Here is a 13,421-nt window from a genome sequence, read left to right as displayed (position 1 = left end):
TAGTTAGGCCACTGAACTGAATCATCTAAAGAACTTTTCATCCTGGAAAGATCAGTGATTATTCTCACTCTGAAGAGAGTTGAGGAAAGCAGCTTGTCCAGCACCCAGGCCCTGTGAATGAGCCCCTCCAAGCTTCAGCATTCCCCACCCTTTGTTCAAGAGGTTGGTGCCACTGCTGCCCTCACAGAGTATTTCTGGCATCCAAACTGATGCAGGTTTTGATCCCACTGGGATGAAGCGTTGCAGTCTCAGTATCAAAGAGACTTTTCTTGCCTTCTTTATAGTTTTCATGTTTCTGTTGGGTAGGTTTCAGTCAGTGCAGGAAGGCCTACTGATCAGAGCAAGGCAGACCTGAGAGAGGCCTCAGGAGTGACACATTCTTGCAAAGCCTGCACCTGGTTTGCACAAGCCACTGCACTTCTCACGGTGGTGGTGTTTCACACAGTTAAAGATCCAACAGCTATTTGCAGCTCTGAACTTATAAAATGTCATCACATTTTGTGAGGATACACTAACCCTAAGCGTATTTCTCCTTGTTTCTTGGTCTCAGGAACTAAGAGTGCCTTTGGAGCTGACATGGGACAGTTTCAGTTGTAAATTCAGGGAAGCACTGGATTTTCCTTCTGCAGAAAGGAAGGCAGGAGCTGCTGTTGGGAGAACACAATTGCAGCGACTATTTGTGCAACTGCTTTCAATATTCCTTTGAAATTAGGAATGTAATTAAGTCCATAAAAAGCAGAGGATTTTTTCTTCCCTATAGCATAGAAATAAAAAATGAGTCAAATCAGTAAATTGTTAAAAAATGTCTAGAAACAAAAGTTGCTTTCATGAACTTCAGCTGCTGGTGACTTAGATATGAAAAACCAGCCTGAAAAATGCTTATTGATACAAGAACTTGCATATGGTGATATATATTATACCAAAACCTGGAAGGGAACCCATAGTACTGCACAGTCTTTTGCAATATGTACCTTCGTGAATACATCAGAGCCACCACACTAATAAACCCAGAAATGCTCTCTCTCTCTTCAAGCTTTGTTGTTAGAAGCAAAATGGCACTGGAAGATTTGTTTATGCCAGACAAGCTTTTATATATGTGTGTGTATATATATATATATATATATATATACACACACACACACACACACACACAGATATTTTAGTAAGAAATAAAGCCAGAAATATACCATGCACATGACAAACTCCTGGGTACTTTTCCCTCCTATTCTGCTCGTGGTAAGAGCAGCTGAGAGGGCTGTGTGTTTACACAGCCAGGGCTGCTCACTTGCAGAAGTCTCAATGTACTTTGCCTGTGCTAACATTAGAACTGTCTCCTGAAAAAGCCTCTCCCGAGGACTCTATCACAACACGAAGCTCAGGCAGACTACAGTGTGTGTTTTGCAAGCTCCTGAGGGGAGAAGTGGGTAGGCTGTAGTAATGCACTCCTACACAGCCACAAGTACACCTACTCCACAAATGCCTTCTGACAGCACCACTGCTCTGAGCGAGGAGTGTGGACCTGAGGATTCAGCCTCAGCTGCAGCATCAATGCCAGCCATAGCTCAAAGCAACTCAGATAAACAATTTCCCTCTCTTCTCAAGCCATAACTCCAGGGTAATACCAGCTCGCTAAAGGAATATTCATCTGATTAGATTAAGTAGATTCTTCTGACAACTTAGGGACTCAACCCGCAGATATCCTTAGTTTCTGTTATAGGCAGAAATCATCTTTTGGCAAATTCCTGGCCACCAGATTCACTGCCCAGAGCTTCAGCAAGGTCCCTTTGGTCTCAGGCACTGCCGTGGCAGGGGGAGCCTCACTCCCTCTTCAGTGCTGCTTTCTGTTCCTGAGCTGACATTCATCTTAGACCTTAGCCTTCATCCCACCTTCCCCTCCAACAGTACTGATTGTTCAGACACTGAGTTAGATGCCTAAGAGCAGCCTTACCTGGCCTCCCACACATAAGAAGGGCTTGCCAAGGGGACTGCTCTCTCCTCTCTACCTTAAATAAGAATGCTACCTGACAAAAGTGACAGGCTTGAGACACAAAAGCACCTGGTGACCTATGTGCCTAAGCATGCAAGGTGTTCCCAAAAGCTTCAGTGGGAAGCCCTTGTGCAAGTTCAAACCAGACAGGTAAGCCAATCGATGCTTTCTTTCCCTAAGGGAAAGATAATATCCTAGAGCCATCCTCTGCTAAGCTTTGCAGAGAAGGCCTTGGTGTTTTTCCTGCTAATAGGAGCACTCATAGATGGAACTGGAAGCAGGGAACCTGCTGCATGGTGTCAGTCATTGATTATAGGCCCCAACAACAGTAACAATGTCCTCACAGTTAGTCTTTTCTGTAATTAACAATTAGCTCATCAGTGCACAAACTGCTGTTAGCTTTTCCTACAGCTGATAGCTAGAAAATCCTGGTCATTAGCAACACTGAACATCTGAATTCTTTGGGACTTTGCCCAGCCTGATGTAGATTACTCATCTGTGATACTCAACAGCAGTCATGCTGTAGAGTGGATTTTTTGCTGAGTACTGCATGTGTGAATGCTTCCAAAAATAGACACAGAGCTCACTGGCAGAACTGCTTACTTCAGGGATCTCACTCAGGAACATTTTTTTCTCTTTCTTTGACAGTTAGGGCTTTAACGAAAGACAAGTGACTCAAAGAAGAAAATTCCCAACAACTCCACCTCCCTTCTGGCCCTTCTGTTTTACCTGTTTTTATTTTGGTATAATACATATCAATGCAACTGGGAAGGAAAACATTTCATCTGGAGAAAAAACAAAGCCAGTTGTGATGCTGTCCCATGTGTGCAGGACAGTGCACTAAGACCAATGCATCTGCACTCTGCTTCCCTTGAGCTTTGGGACCAAAGCTCGTGAAGACTCTTTGGAATTCATTCATTTGGAGAGAGCCAGCACCAAATCCTGGTTTATTTCTGAATGAAAGCATTCAGCTTTCAGGAGAGCATGCCAGACATAAGAGTGCTGCTGGCCTGCTATGCAGGGATGAACTTCATCCTGGTGCCTGTCCTACTCGGAGAACAGAAGCTGCTCCTGCTAATGTTACTGAGAAGCCGGCTTACTCAATTTGGAGGGTCTGTGACTATAATCCTGTTTGCCATGCTCATCTCTGCTTCTGAGAGCTTCTTTAAACAAGTTCTCATCTCCCAGGGTTCCAATGAGCTGCTGCAGGTCACCCAAGTCATGCTCAGCACATACACATGGCTTCACTAAGCATTCCTGTCTCCTGAGACAACTGTGTCTCCACTGAATTTACAACCCAGGGCTTTAAATGAATCCTTCAGTTTTATGTCAAAACCATCAAGAGCATTTTATAGGGAAAACCAAATCCTAGGAGTCAAACCAAGCTCATTATTTATCACAAGGAATGCCAACACTTTTACCACATGATTGCATCTATTCAGCAAGGCAAAGTAGATGGAACAATAATTGATGTCTGCCTCTGAGAGCAGCTTTAAACCATCCTAAAACTAGACACAATAGTCATTAAAGAAGCAACAGCATTAAGGAAAATCAATATAAAATCATTGAACAGCATCTAAGAGGAATCTTCCCACACCTGGAGCAGACACTACCAACAAAGCAAGAGAAGAACACCAACAGCCTTTGTTTCATCTGCTTGGATGTTTGGCTGGTTTCAGCAGAATGTGTTAATGAACATTGGAAAGGTGCACATTAACATATCTGATAGAAGGCAAAATGCAATGAGGGGATTTAATCAAAGCAATGAAGGAGTCTAATTAATGCAATCAGCATTAGGTCGTGCAAATATTTTCATTGAATGCCATCTTGTAAAGCCAGTGCAGGGAGCTTGCTGCTTGACGATGCGCTGATGCCTCTGCATCCTAGGATCAACAGACAGGGCTGAGGCAGAGGGGCTGCACTCAGCTATGCTCTCGGAATTCTTCAAAGGTAGGAAAGCAAAGGAAGATTTCCAAAAACCTGGAAATCAAGTCTGTTGATAATTATGTTGCAGCAAGACATTTTTCCCTGTTAACTCAATTTTAGTTTGCTTTTACGGTGTTTTAAAATGCCTGTTTTAAAATTCCCTAAAGGATTACGTTCTCTGGGGGCTTTATGTCTCTGTATTTTACAGTTTGTCATTTACAGAAGAGTCTTTCCCACACTTTTAAAGAAAGCAATCTGCCCTGCCACTAACTTGTCCTTTATCTCTGTAAAGCATTAAATAATGGGGAGTTTTAAATAGAAATATTTAGGAGCAGAAGATTCCTGCTCCTACATTCCTGAGGCACCACTTTCTCAAGTGATGTCATGAATCAAAACTGAATTTAAATGAAGTATTTGAGTCAAATCATTAAGCTGGGGAAAATATCTGCTCTTCCTTCACAAGGCAAGGGTTGCAATGCAGGATCTATTCCACTGGATTAAAAAGCAGACCCCTGGGATTCCTTAAGTCCTTTTGTGAGTAGCAAGTTCATTTTTAGTTACCTAGAACTCACTCCCAGAGTATGCTAAGCACCCTTATTTGGCTTCAACAAATACAGAAAGACCTGGACACTGCAGGAACCTCTGGACACCAGAGGTGTGAAGCCACATTGCAATTGCTGCAGAAGTGTCCATAGCTGACTACAGGATCCTGAGGCAGGGAGAGTGATGCCTGCAGAACCTCAGTGAAGCTGGCAGCACTCATGCACAGTTTGCTTTGTGGCTGCAGTGACTTGAGGAGTTTGGAGTCAAGCTGGAATATGTCACTAGACCCTTTCTAAAATGGGTGTGCATGAGGTCTTGATAATTGCTGAGTGTTTATCACCTTGTGATAAGGAAATCGTAACAAATATCTCTCTGGACTAACCCAAACACTCAGATGTAAGCATGTTTCAATAAATAATGGATCTGCTTTGTTCATTGTTGGAAGAAGATGACTAAAAACCTCAGCACCTTTTACAATGGACTCAGGAAAGTATTTTTATATTTTTTTAGCAAACATTGAAAGAAAAGAAAATTAACTGCTAGACTAGAAGAGAAAAAAGTTGGACTAAAGTTTGCACTTCCATTTCTTTTATCTCTTGACTTCATCAATACTAAATGTTGGGAATTTTTAAAAGCAAAGTCTCACCTTGGCATGAAAACCTGAGCTACTTAAATATGTATCTGAATCAAAGCTCTAACATTTTCATTTTGGTCTGTTTTTTTTGTCTGAGAGTGTTCTTTGAAGTCAGCCAACCTGCCCATTCCAGTCAGCTGCAATCCCATCATTCTTTCACAGCTATGTGTATTAGTCACTGGACTCAAGTTCTGCCTTCCTTCAGTTACTGAGGTGGCTGCAGTTCACAGAGAGTTTAAGTGGAACAGGACCATTCTGGCAGCCCTGGCAGCATCATCTCCAGCAGCAGGGAATTCAGCGTGTGGTGTGAAACCCACTCAAAGCATGGAACACTTGGCAGGGAGCCCCACAGCTGGGCTCCAGCTGTGCCTGTGCCTCTTCCCTGCTCAGGAAGCCTGACAAAGCTGGTTTGCAGACACCCCTGCTGCCTTCACAGCTACTCTGGGGTCACCACACAGGTATGGTTAGACTGAGCAGCTGAGTTCAGTAATTTGTAAGCATCTTTATACAGTTTTATCTTTATTTTAATTCAGCTGCTAAGTTCTTAGAAGGTGAAAAACATAGTAAATGTCCCCACGTGGTGAGCACCTTATCCTACAGCACATCCCACTCCTTCACAAGATGGCTTCAATGACCAGTCCCACTCACCATTGTAGTTTCTGCTATTGAACCAAAGCTGTTGATAAATATGTTGCAGGTAACATTTACAGGAGGACCTGCAAGTTGAACAATAAATAGAAAAATTGACAGGTTGTGTTCATGACAGACATTAAGTATTGTTGTTGTCTTGCCAGTGGCATCATAGCACTTACCATGGTGGTTTCTGTGACTGATCCAAAACTGTTGATAAAAATATTGCAAGTAACGTTTACTGGAGGACCTGTGGAATGCAATAAGAATGTTGCAATACAGATTGGAACAGAAGCACAGACCCATCAGCCTCCGCATCTGGCACAGGCGCGGCTGAAAACAAGCAGAAGGTGAGCTCTCCCAGGAAGGGCAGGGTAGTCAGCAGCACAAAAGCATCCTTGCCACTAACTCAATTAATCTGGCTGCAGGGAAGCTGTGACACCAACAGAGAGACCTGCAGCCTGCACTCAGTGAGCTCTGTAAGAGCTGAGCCAGGGCAGTGGCCCAGCAGCTTTAGCCACTGCACCGGTGCAGAACAGCTTCAGCACTGCAAGCCCTTCTCTTTCCCACATTGGGCTTAAAATTCAAAGGTTCTCTCCCCACCTTATTCTGCTCTGTGTACAAAGGCTTGCCACTGAAATTCTCAGCAAGGTCCACGTTTCACATTGACTTCAGCCCACTGGAAATGGACTTGGACGAGCAGCTCCTCGTGCACCTGACCCGCAGATGTCTGCTTGCCATAAGCAAATGTTGTATCAGTATCTGCTCTGACACAGCTTTCACTGAACAGCTGTTTGTAAATCTCTCCCCTCCCACCTCCTTTCCTGCTACTCAGCAGTCACTGACGTGTAGCAAAATGAATGAGGACTTAATATTTAATAAGTTGTCAATTAGCCTCCTGGATCTCTAGGCATGATGAAATAAAGAGGGGTTCTCAGCTGGGTTAATGCTCAGTGCCTGAACTGGAGTGACAAAGAGTGGATGCAAGCCTCGAGTATCAAGTTCTTGCTGTGCTCTTCTTTCTCGTTGTTACTTCTACTCACATCATGTTCCTTATATTAAAAAACAGGAGTGCACAGAATATCAATACCTGCAGCTAGTTTCCCATTTAGATTTGAAATTGCTTTACAAATGATGCAAACATTGTTACTTTCTCTTTTAAAAACAGAAAGATCAGGAATGTGCCCAGTGAAACCCAGTATACCATCAGCTTCCTGAGTGCAGCCTGCCCACCTTCAAGGAAACAAACATGTTGGGTCTTGGAAGAGCAAATACAACAGCTCTGAGGTGCTAAATTCCAGCACAGTCTGTTGTTCCACTTGGGTTTGGCAGCAGCTGTTTCAAAAAACCTCTTCCCTTTTGCTCTGTAAACGTTTCCCCCTCCATGCCAAGCTAGCAGAGGCACCACAGTCTGCTATTCTGCCTCCACTCCAGCTTCTGGTTTCCTTTTCACCTGTTGATATTTCTGCTAGCTGGGCAGCTTGATCAACACATCTCCCTGCATCTAAACAAACAGAATCACTGAACCACTGAAGTCAGAAGGCCCCTCTGGAGATCACCCAGTCCCAGAGCAGGATCAGCTCTAGCACCTTGCTCAGGACCATGTTCCATAAAGCCTTGGATATCTCCAGGGATGGAGACTGCACAGTTTCTCTGGGCAGCCTGTGCCAGTGCTCAGTCACACCCAAAGGGAAAGGTACACCAATGCATGCAGTATGGGCAATAAGCAAGAAGAACTGGAAGTCCTGGTCCACCAGGATGACTATTGACAGCCGCCTAAACATTAGCCAGCAGTGTGCCCAGGTGGCCAAGGCGGCCAATGGCATCCTGGCCTGTATCAGGAATAGGGTGACCAGCAGGAGCAGGGAAGTCATTCTGCCCTGGGCTCAGCACTGGTTAGGCCATACCTTGAGTCCTGTGTCCAGTTCTGGGCCCCTTGGTTTAGAAAGGACATTGAGACACTTGAAGGTGTCCAGAGAAGGGCAACAAGGCTGGGGAGAGGCCTTGAGCACAGCCCTGTGAGGAGAGGCTGAGGGAGCTGAGGTTGTCTAGCCTGGAGAAGAGGAGGCTCAGGGGTGACATTGCCCTCTACAACTACCTGAAAGGTGGTTGTAGCCAGGAAGGGGTTGGTCTCTTCTCCCAGGCAACCAGCACCAGAACAAGAGGACACAGTCTCAAGCTGCACCAGGGGAAGTTTAGGCTGGAGGTGAGGAGAAAGTTCTTCACTGAGAGAGTTGTTAGCCATCGGGATGTGCTGCCCAGGGAGGTGGTGGAGTCACCATCCCTGGAGGTGTTCAAGATGGGACTGGATGTGGCATGTGGTGCCATGGTTTAGTCATGAGGTCTGTGGTGACAGGTTGGACTCGATGATCTTTGAGGTCTCTTCCAACCTTAGTGATACTGTGATACTGTGAAAAGACTAAAATCAGTCCCACCTGAGTGTGGGAGTAGTGCAGGGATGCAGTAACAGCACCAAGGAGCAAAGTGAGGAAGAAGTGATCACACCAGGAAATGAGCATCCCTTCGTCTGTGGAGCAGGGATTTAATGTTCAAGCTCAAACAAAGGAGGTGATCAAAATGTAGGTGAGGGCAGGACTAAGACCCACATTGCTGACCTGAGCACTGGCAACACAGACCCCAGGACAGCAGGAGAGCGTAACAGAGCTTTTGGGAATGGTTTAGGAATTGCCAGTTCTGGAGGCAGCTGGTGCTTTAGCAACCAGTTCTCCTCAACCAGACTGAGCAGCCCTCAACATCCAGTACAGCTCTTGTGGGACCTGAAACCGAGCTAAGCTCTTAGAGGGGTCTGCTTCTGCACTCAAAGTTCCAAAGGCCCCTGAATTCCCATCTCCAGAGGATGCCAGTGTATCTCTTCATGGGCCTGCAGCACCTCACTGTAAGTCACACTGCAAGGCTGGACTGCAGCTGGGACATCTCAGCTGGCCATGGCTATTAGACAGGAGCAAGTGTCTCTCATCCCAGCTTCCTCCTGCTCAGAGGGCAGCAGGCAGAGGAGAGGAGAGGAGTGCAGAAGTGATACCAAAGGCAGCACAGCCAGGGACTTTGGATATGGGCAAGGGAGAGAAAGGTGGCTTTGATGCACCGATCCCCTACAGCTGCTTGGGAAGCAGGGTAGCCTGCACACTTACTTTTGAGGACCTGTACACTGCATGGTCCAGCCCCTGATGAGAAAGTCCATGTAATTTAAGAAGATCACTTAAGGCTCTGGTAAGAGAGCAGCAGGTAGACCACAGGTAGTCTTTACTGCAAGTACCTAAGCAAAAGTTCTTTCTTTCCCTACCATTCTGCCTTTGGGCAAAATCAATGTTTTCCTCCATTTAAACACCACCATCTCATTAGAGTGTGAACAGCAAGGGGGATGCTTCAGTCGCAGGAGGAACCAGGGCAACACAGTCACCCTAAAGCTCACAAATCAAAGTGCCATTGCTTGCTGGAGAGTGGTGCCTTTCATTTAGGAGGATGTCTTGCTGTGAAATGTCTGTGGAGTGCATGGCCCTGGCTCCCCGAGTAGAATCATGCCCAGTAAAGAAAGAATTCCTTCTTTTGTTCCCAGTATCCTCCACAATCCCAGGTAGCACAGAAATTATGCTTATGGTACTTTTACTATACATTGATGGCAACCCTAGCTACAAAACAAACCAGTGAAAAAAACTCCAAACATGAAAACAAGAAGGTAAGGGCAGAGATCTGGGGGACCTCTGGAATGCAATAGCTGCACTGCACTCTGCACTCATGCCATTTGCTGGAAAAATCAAATAAAGGCAGAACGATTGTTCTGCTCCATCAAGCTAAACCAAACATCCTCTGAAAGTTCATCTGTCACATACAATAACTTTGCTTCCTGGGAATGTGGCAACAGTTTTGGGTGCTTACTGTTGCATCTGAGACTCAGAATCACATCCTGTGATCCCAAAATGTATTTGTGTCACCAGAAGAAAGCTGAGCAGCAAAGGCACCTGCAGAGCCAGAACAAGACATGCAGAGATACTGAAGTCTCTAAATCCTTTTCAGGGCTTTCATTCCACTGATATCACAGATCCCAAATACTACAAAGTATCTGAGGAACAGGCATGAGAAACATCACTTACGGCAAGGGTATTTACAGCTCGGATGAGACACAGCAGGCTCTACCCAAAGCAGGGCAGAGACTGACCCTATGCTGAATGGAGTCAGCAGGAAAGCCTCACAGACAGAGGAAAGCACAGTTGTCCCCTACCTCCAGCTGCCTGCTTCCAGCAGCATGCATGCAGACAGACACATGAAGACAGAGACTAAAATCATGGCATGAAGAGAACTTGCATCTTTTACACCAAGATTCAGACTGCTTCCCTTCACTTAGTTAACTTGAAAACCTATCTGAGCAAGAATCTGGCTTTATGGCATGACTAGGAAATAAAAACCACACTTGGCATTGCAAAATTGAAAGCCCTTCCTCAGCAGAACACCACTGAGGTCTCCCAAGGCAAATGCTCCAGTGATTGTCAGATCCAGGTGATTACAGAATGAGTCACAGAAAGAAAATGTCTCTGGAGCAAGCACAGCTAAAGCCATCTTTATCTATACACTGACAAGGTTTGAGGTCATCCACTGAGTAACCAATTCCTGAAGAGGGTTGTGAGGGTTCAGCTGTGGGCCCACTGCTGACTGCAGTCATGCCAGCAAAATCCTCTCTCTCCGTGTTTCAGGGAAGGAGAGGCCCTGCTAAGGCATTCTTGTTTGTGCCCTAAAGCACTTGTGCAAATTGCTGATGGGCTTGCTCCACAGGCACCGAAGAGCTCTGTCCACACACCCAGCTCTTGGAGAGGAAGGGAAGCCTCACACCACACAACCGCTGTCCTGCACTTGGCATTACAGGATGGTCCCTGTGCTGTGCTCATTCTTCCCTGCCTCTCCCTGCTGGGGCTGGTAACAGAAGCAGATCTTTCTGTTGGCCCCAGCGTGCAGTGGGATATTTCCACACAGGTTACCTAACAGACACTGCACAAGAACCATTTCCAGGCACTCTTTTATTTCACTCCAGAATCCAGGAGCTCAGGAAAGAAAAGCCTTCAAAGAGCAGTCACGGCTGGATGGGTCTGCTGGAGCTGAACCTGGGTGCCTTGAGGGCTGCTGCCAGCATAGCCCTGGCAGGCTGGAATTCACTGGAGGTCACCAACCAGAGTCACTATAGCTGGTGCTGAGCTCTGCAGCACCTCAGTGCGGCACAGAGCACCTCGGAGCACATTCCTTGAGAGCTAACTCCTGTGGCTGAGCGCAGCCAGGCACACAGCTAAAGCCTTCAGAGTGCAAATAAGTCTGTGGAAATAAACCTGAAAAGCAATCTCACATTGGGAAATTCCCCACTGGAGCTCCAGCCTGCAGCACAAAGGTACTGAGTGCTTTGTCTCCTCTGAAAACATCCAAAGAAATGCTTTCTTTTTTCACATCTCCCTCCAGCTTCATGTTTTTCCCTCTGAATTCCCCACTCCTTTCAAATCTCCACATTCCAAGACACGAGGAGCACCTTACTGCAAGGCATCTCTTTCTGAAGCCTTCCTCCCTCCAGTGCAACAGAGGAAGGGGCAGCATTTGCTTAGGGCATGAGAGGACCCAGGCATGAGTGTCCTTCATCACCAAACAGTACTTACTGAGGAGAACAAATGGAAGAGCAGAGGCTCTCAGCGTGGCTGCAGGCAGGCAGCAGAGATGGTCCTTGCACCAGATGCTGAGAAACTACTGAGGTGCTTTGCATTAATGAAGACAGAACTGTCGAGTGCTGACCGCCTATCAGCAGCACCCTGTGTGAGACACCTGGGACACTGCTGACCCTGGATAAGTAAAAGATGGCACTGCAGCCCCAGGCATGAATCTGCACTCCAGCACAGTGCCAGCACAGCTCCCCAGGGGTAACCTTTTTGATGGTGTTTTAGGAAGTCAACGTAGCCAATTCACCTGTGAGGCTGCATGGAGCCACAGGAGAAAAGATATTCACTGAGAAGAGAAGGCAGGAGGCAAAATCAACTTAATGAAAAAGAAAGCATTATGAATACTACTGAAATGCTGTCAGCCAGTCGAGGTTTTCTGTTCTCAGTCAGAATGAGCTGCTTCATTCTGCTCTGCACACTCCTCTCAAAACATTTATTTGGAAACTCATTTTCTTCCTTTCTGGATGTTAGGAAGAAGTTCTACCCAGAGAGAGTGATTGCCCATTGGAATGGGCTTCCTGGGGAGGTGGTGGAGTCACCATCACTGGAGGTGTTCAGGAGGAGACTTGATAGGGTGCTTGGTGCCATGGTTTAGTTGATTAGGTGGTGTTGGATGATAGGTTGGACACGATGATCTTGAAGGTCTCTTCCAACCTGGTCTGGTCTGGTCTGGTCTATTCTATTCTATTCTATTCTATTCTATTCTATTCTATTCTATTCTATTCTATTCTATTCTATTCTATTCTATTCTATTCTAATCCAGATGTTCTTTCTGTGCTATTCTGCTCTTGAGCTGCAGAAATGACTGGATGGTCAATTATGAACATCAATAGGCACAGCCTGCCCTCCAGGGTCTGGTCAGTCTCTCTCTCTGACCACACAGAGATCTCAGGATGGATTGGAACTGCTGGGGGTTTTCAACTCCGGGCCCTGAACCTTCACTTCGAGTCATGGTTTTGCCAACTTTTCCTTTCCACAATGTTTCTTGCTTTGCTGAGAGAAGGTGCATGCAGAAGGTGAAGACAAAGATGGCCAAGGGGCTCCAGACAAAGGCACAAATAACAACAGGCATGTGCAGGAGCTGGCACAGATGGCAATGTGCCACTGGTCAGACATACAGACCCTTGCACTCACCACATCTAGCACTAATAAAACAAAAAAAACCCTTCCTTTTATTTGCAAATGTTTCCAATTTTTAGCTGATTATAGTTCACCTTATTTCCATATAATTTGTGCAGCACATTGTCTTGAAATCAATTTCTCATTTCTGGCTCTCAGTTTCAATGCTCCCATGCTTAGCTTAAGCTCCTACCCCTCCCCTTCACACATCCCTTCTCACTTTGGCAGCTTCCTATGTGGTCTCCTACATCTTGAGTACCACACACAATCTTTTCACTGCAAGACGTCCTCAAGGCACATCTCAAGTGCTTTTTACCAGCTGCTTTTTCAGTCTTCAGTTCTTTCTATACTTAAAATGGATGGAAGAATGTGACAGAGAGTGGAGACTCCTCATCAGCCTAGAAAAGAAGCACTTTACAAGCTGCCTAGCTCATCCTAATCAATGCCCAACCAGCTCTTGGGTGCAGGATGTTGTTGTGGTTCAGGCCCAGCTGGCAGCTGGTCACACAATTGCTCCCCCCAAACCCCTCGTGGGATGGACAAGAAAACCTGGAGAAAAAGGGATAAAAACATGGGTTGAGATAAGGAGAGTTTAACAGAACAGCAGAAAGAGAGGAAGAACTGGGACATTGGGGGTGTTGGACACAAAATCTGTGTGTTGTAGAGGAAGACAGGCCACTGGTGGACACCATTTGTGGGGGGTTTAAGTGATTGGAGATTCACCCAGAGACCCTTCCCTGTGAAGCACAGGGCAGGCTCTGGGACACCTGCTCCCTACAGGGAGAACACAGTGGAGCAGCACCTTGTCAGGCAGCTTGGAACTGGCTTAGCAGTGAGATGGAGCCAAGCAAGGAAGCCTGGGACAGTTCTGGGTGTG

The 13,421-nt window shown here is 46.1% G+C and overlaps 1 protein-coding gene across 8 annotated transcripts in view; it reads right to left on the bottom strand.

Moving 5' to 3' along the window:
• GLRA2 (glycine receptor alpha 2) overlaps nt 1–13,421 on the bottom strand; it is a 93,982-nt gene that overhangs the window by 69,232 nt on the left and 11,329 nt on the right. For 4 of the 8 annotated variants that reach the window (XM_068144395.1, XM_068144399.1, XM_068144401.1 and 1 more), the window contains exon 3: nt 5,903–5,970. In XM_068144395.1, coding sequence (XP_068000496.1) covers nt 5,903–5,970 — 68 coding nt within the window. Of the gene's footprint in view, nt 1–5,738; nt 5,807–5,902; nt 5,971–13,421 lie in introns of those variants that run through there. The other 4 variants (XM_068144396.1, XM_068144400.1, XM_068144398.1 and 1 more) reach the window with 2 other exon arrangements.

This window comes from Melanerpes formicivorus, unplaced genomic scaffold (genome assembly GCF_026170545.1).
Source record: "Melanerpes formicivorus ecotype bairdi unplaced genomic scaffold, bMelFor1.0.p_v2 SCAF_11, whole genome shotgun sequence".
Taxonomy (NCBI): Eukaryota; Metazoa; Chordata; class Aves; order Piciformes; family Picidae; genus Melanerpes; species Melanerpes formicivorus.
The sequence above is the reverse complement of the archived record's forward strand: the minus strand, read 5'-3'. Positions and strand labels throughout refer to the sequence as shown.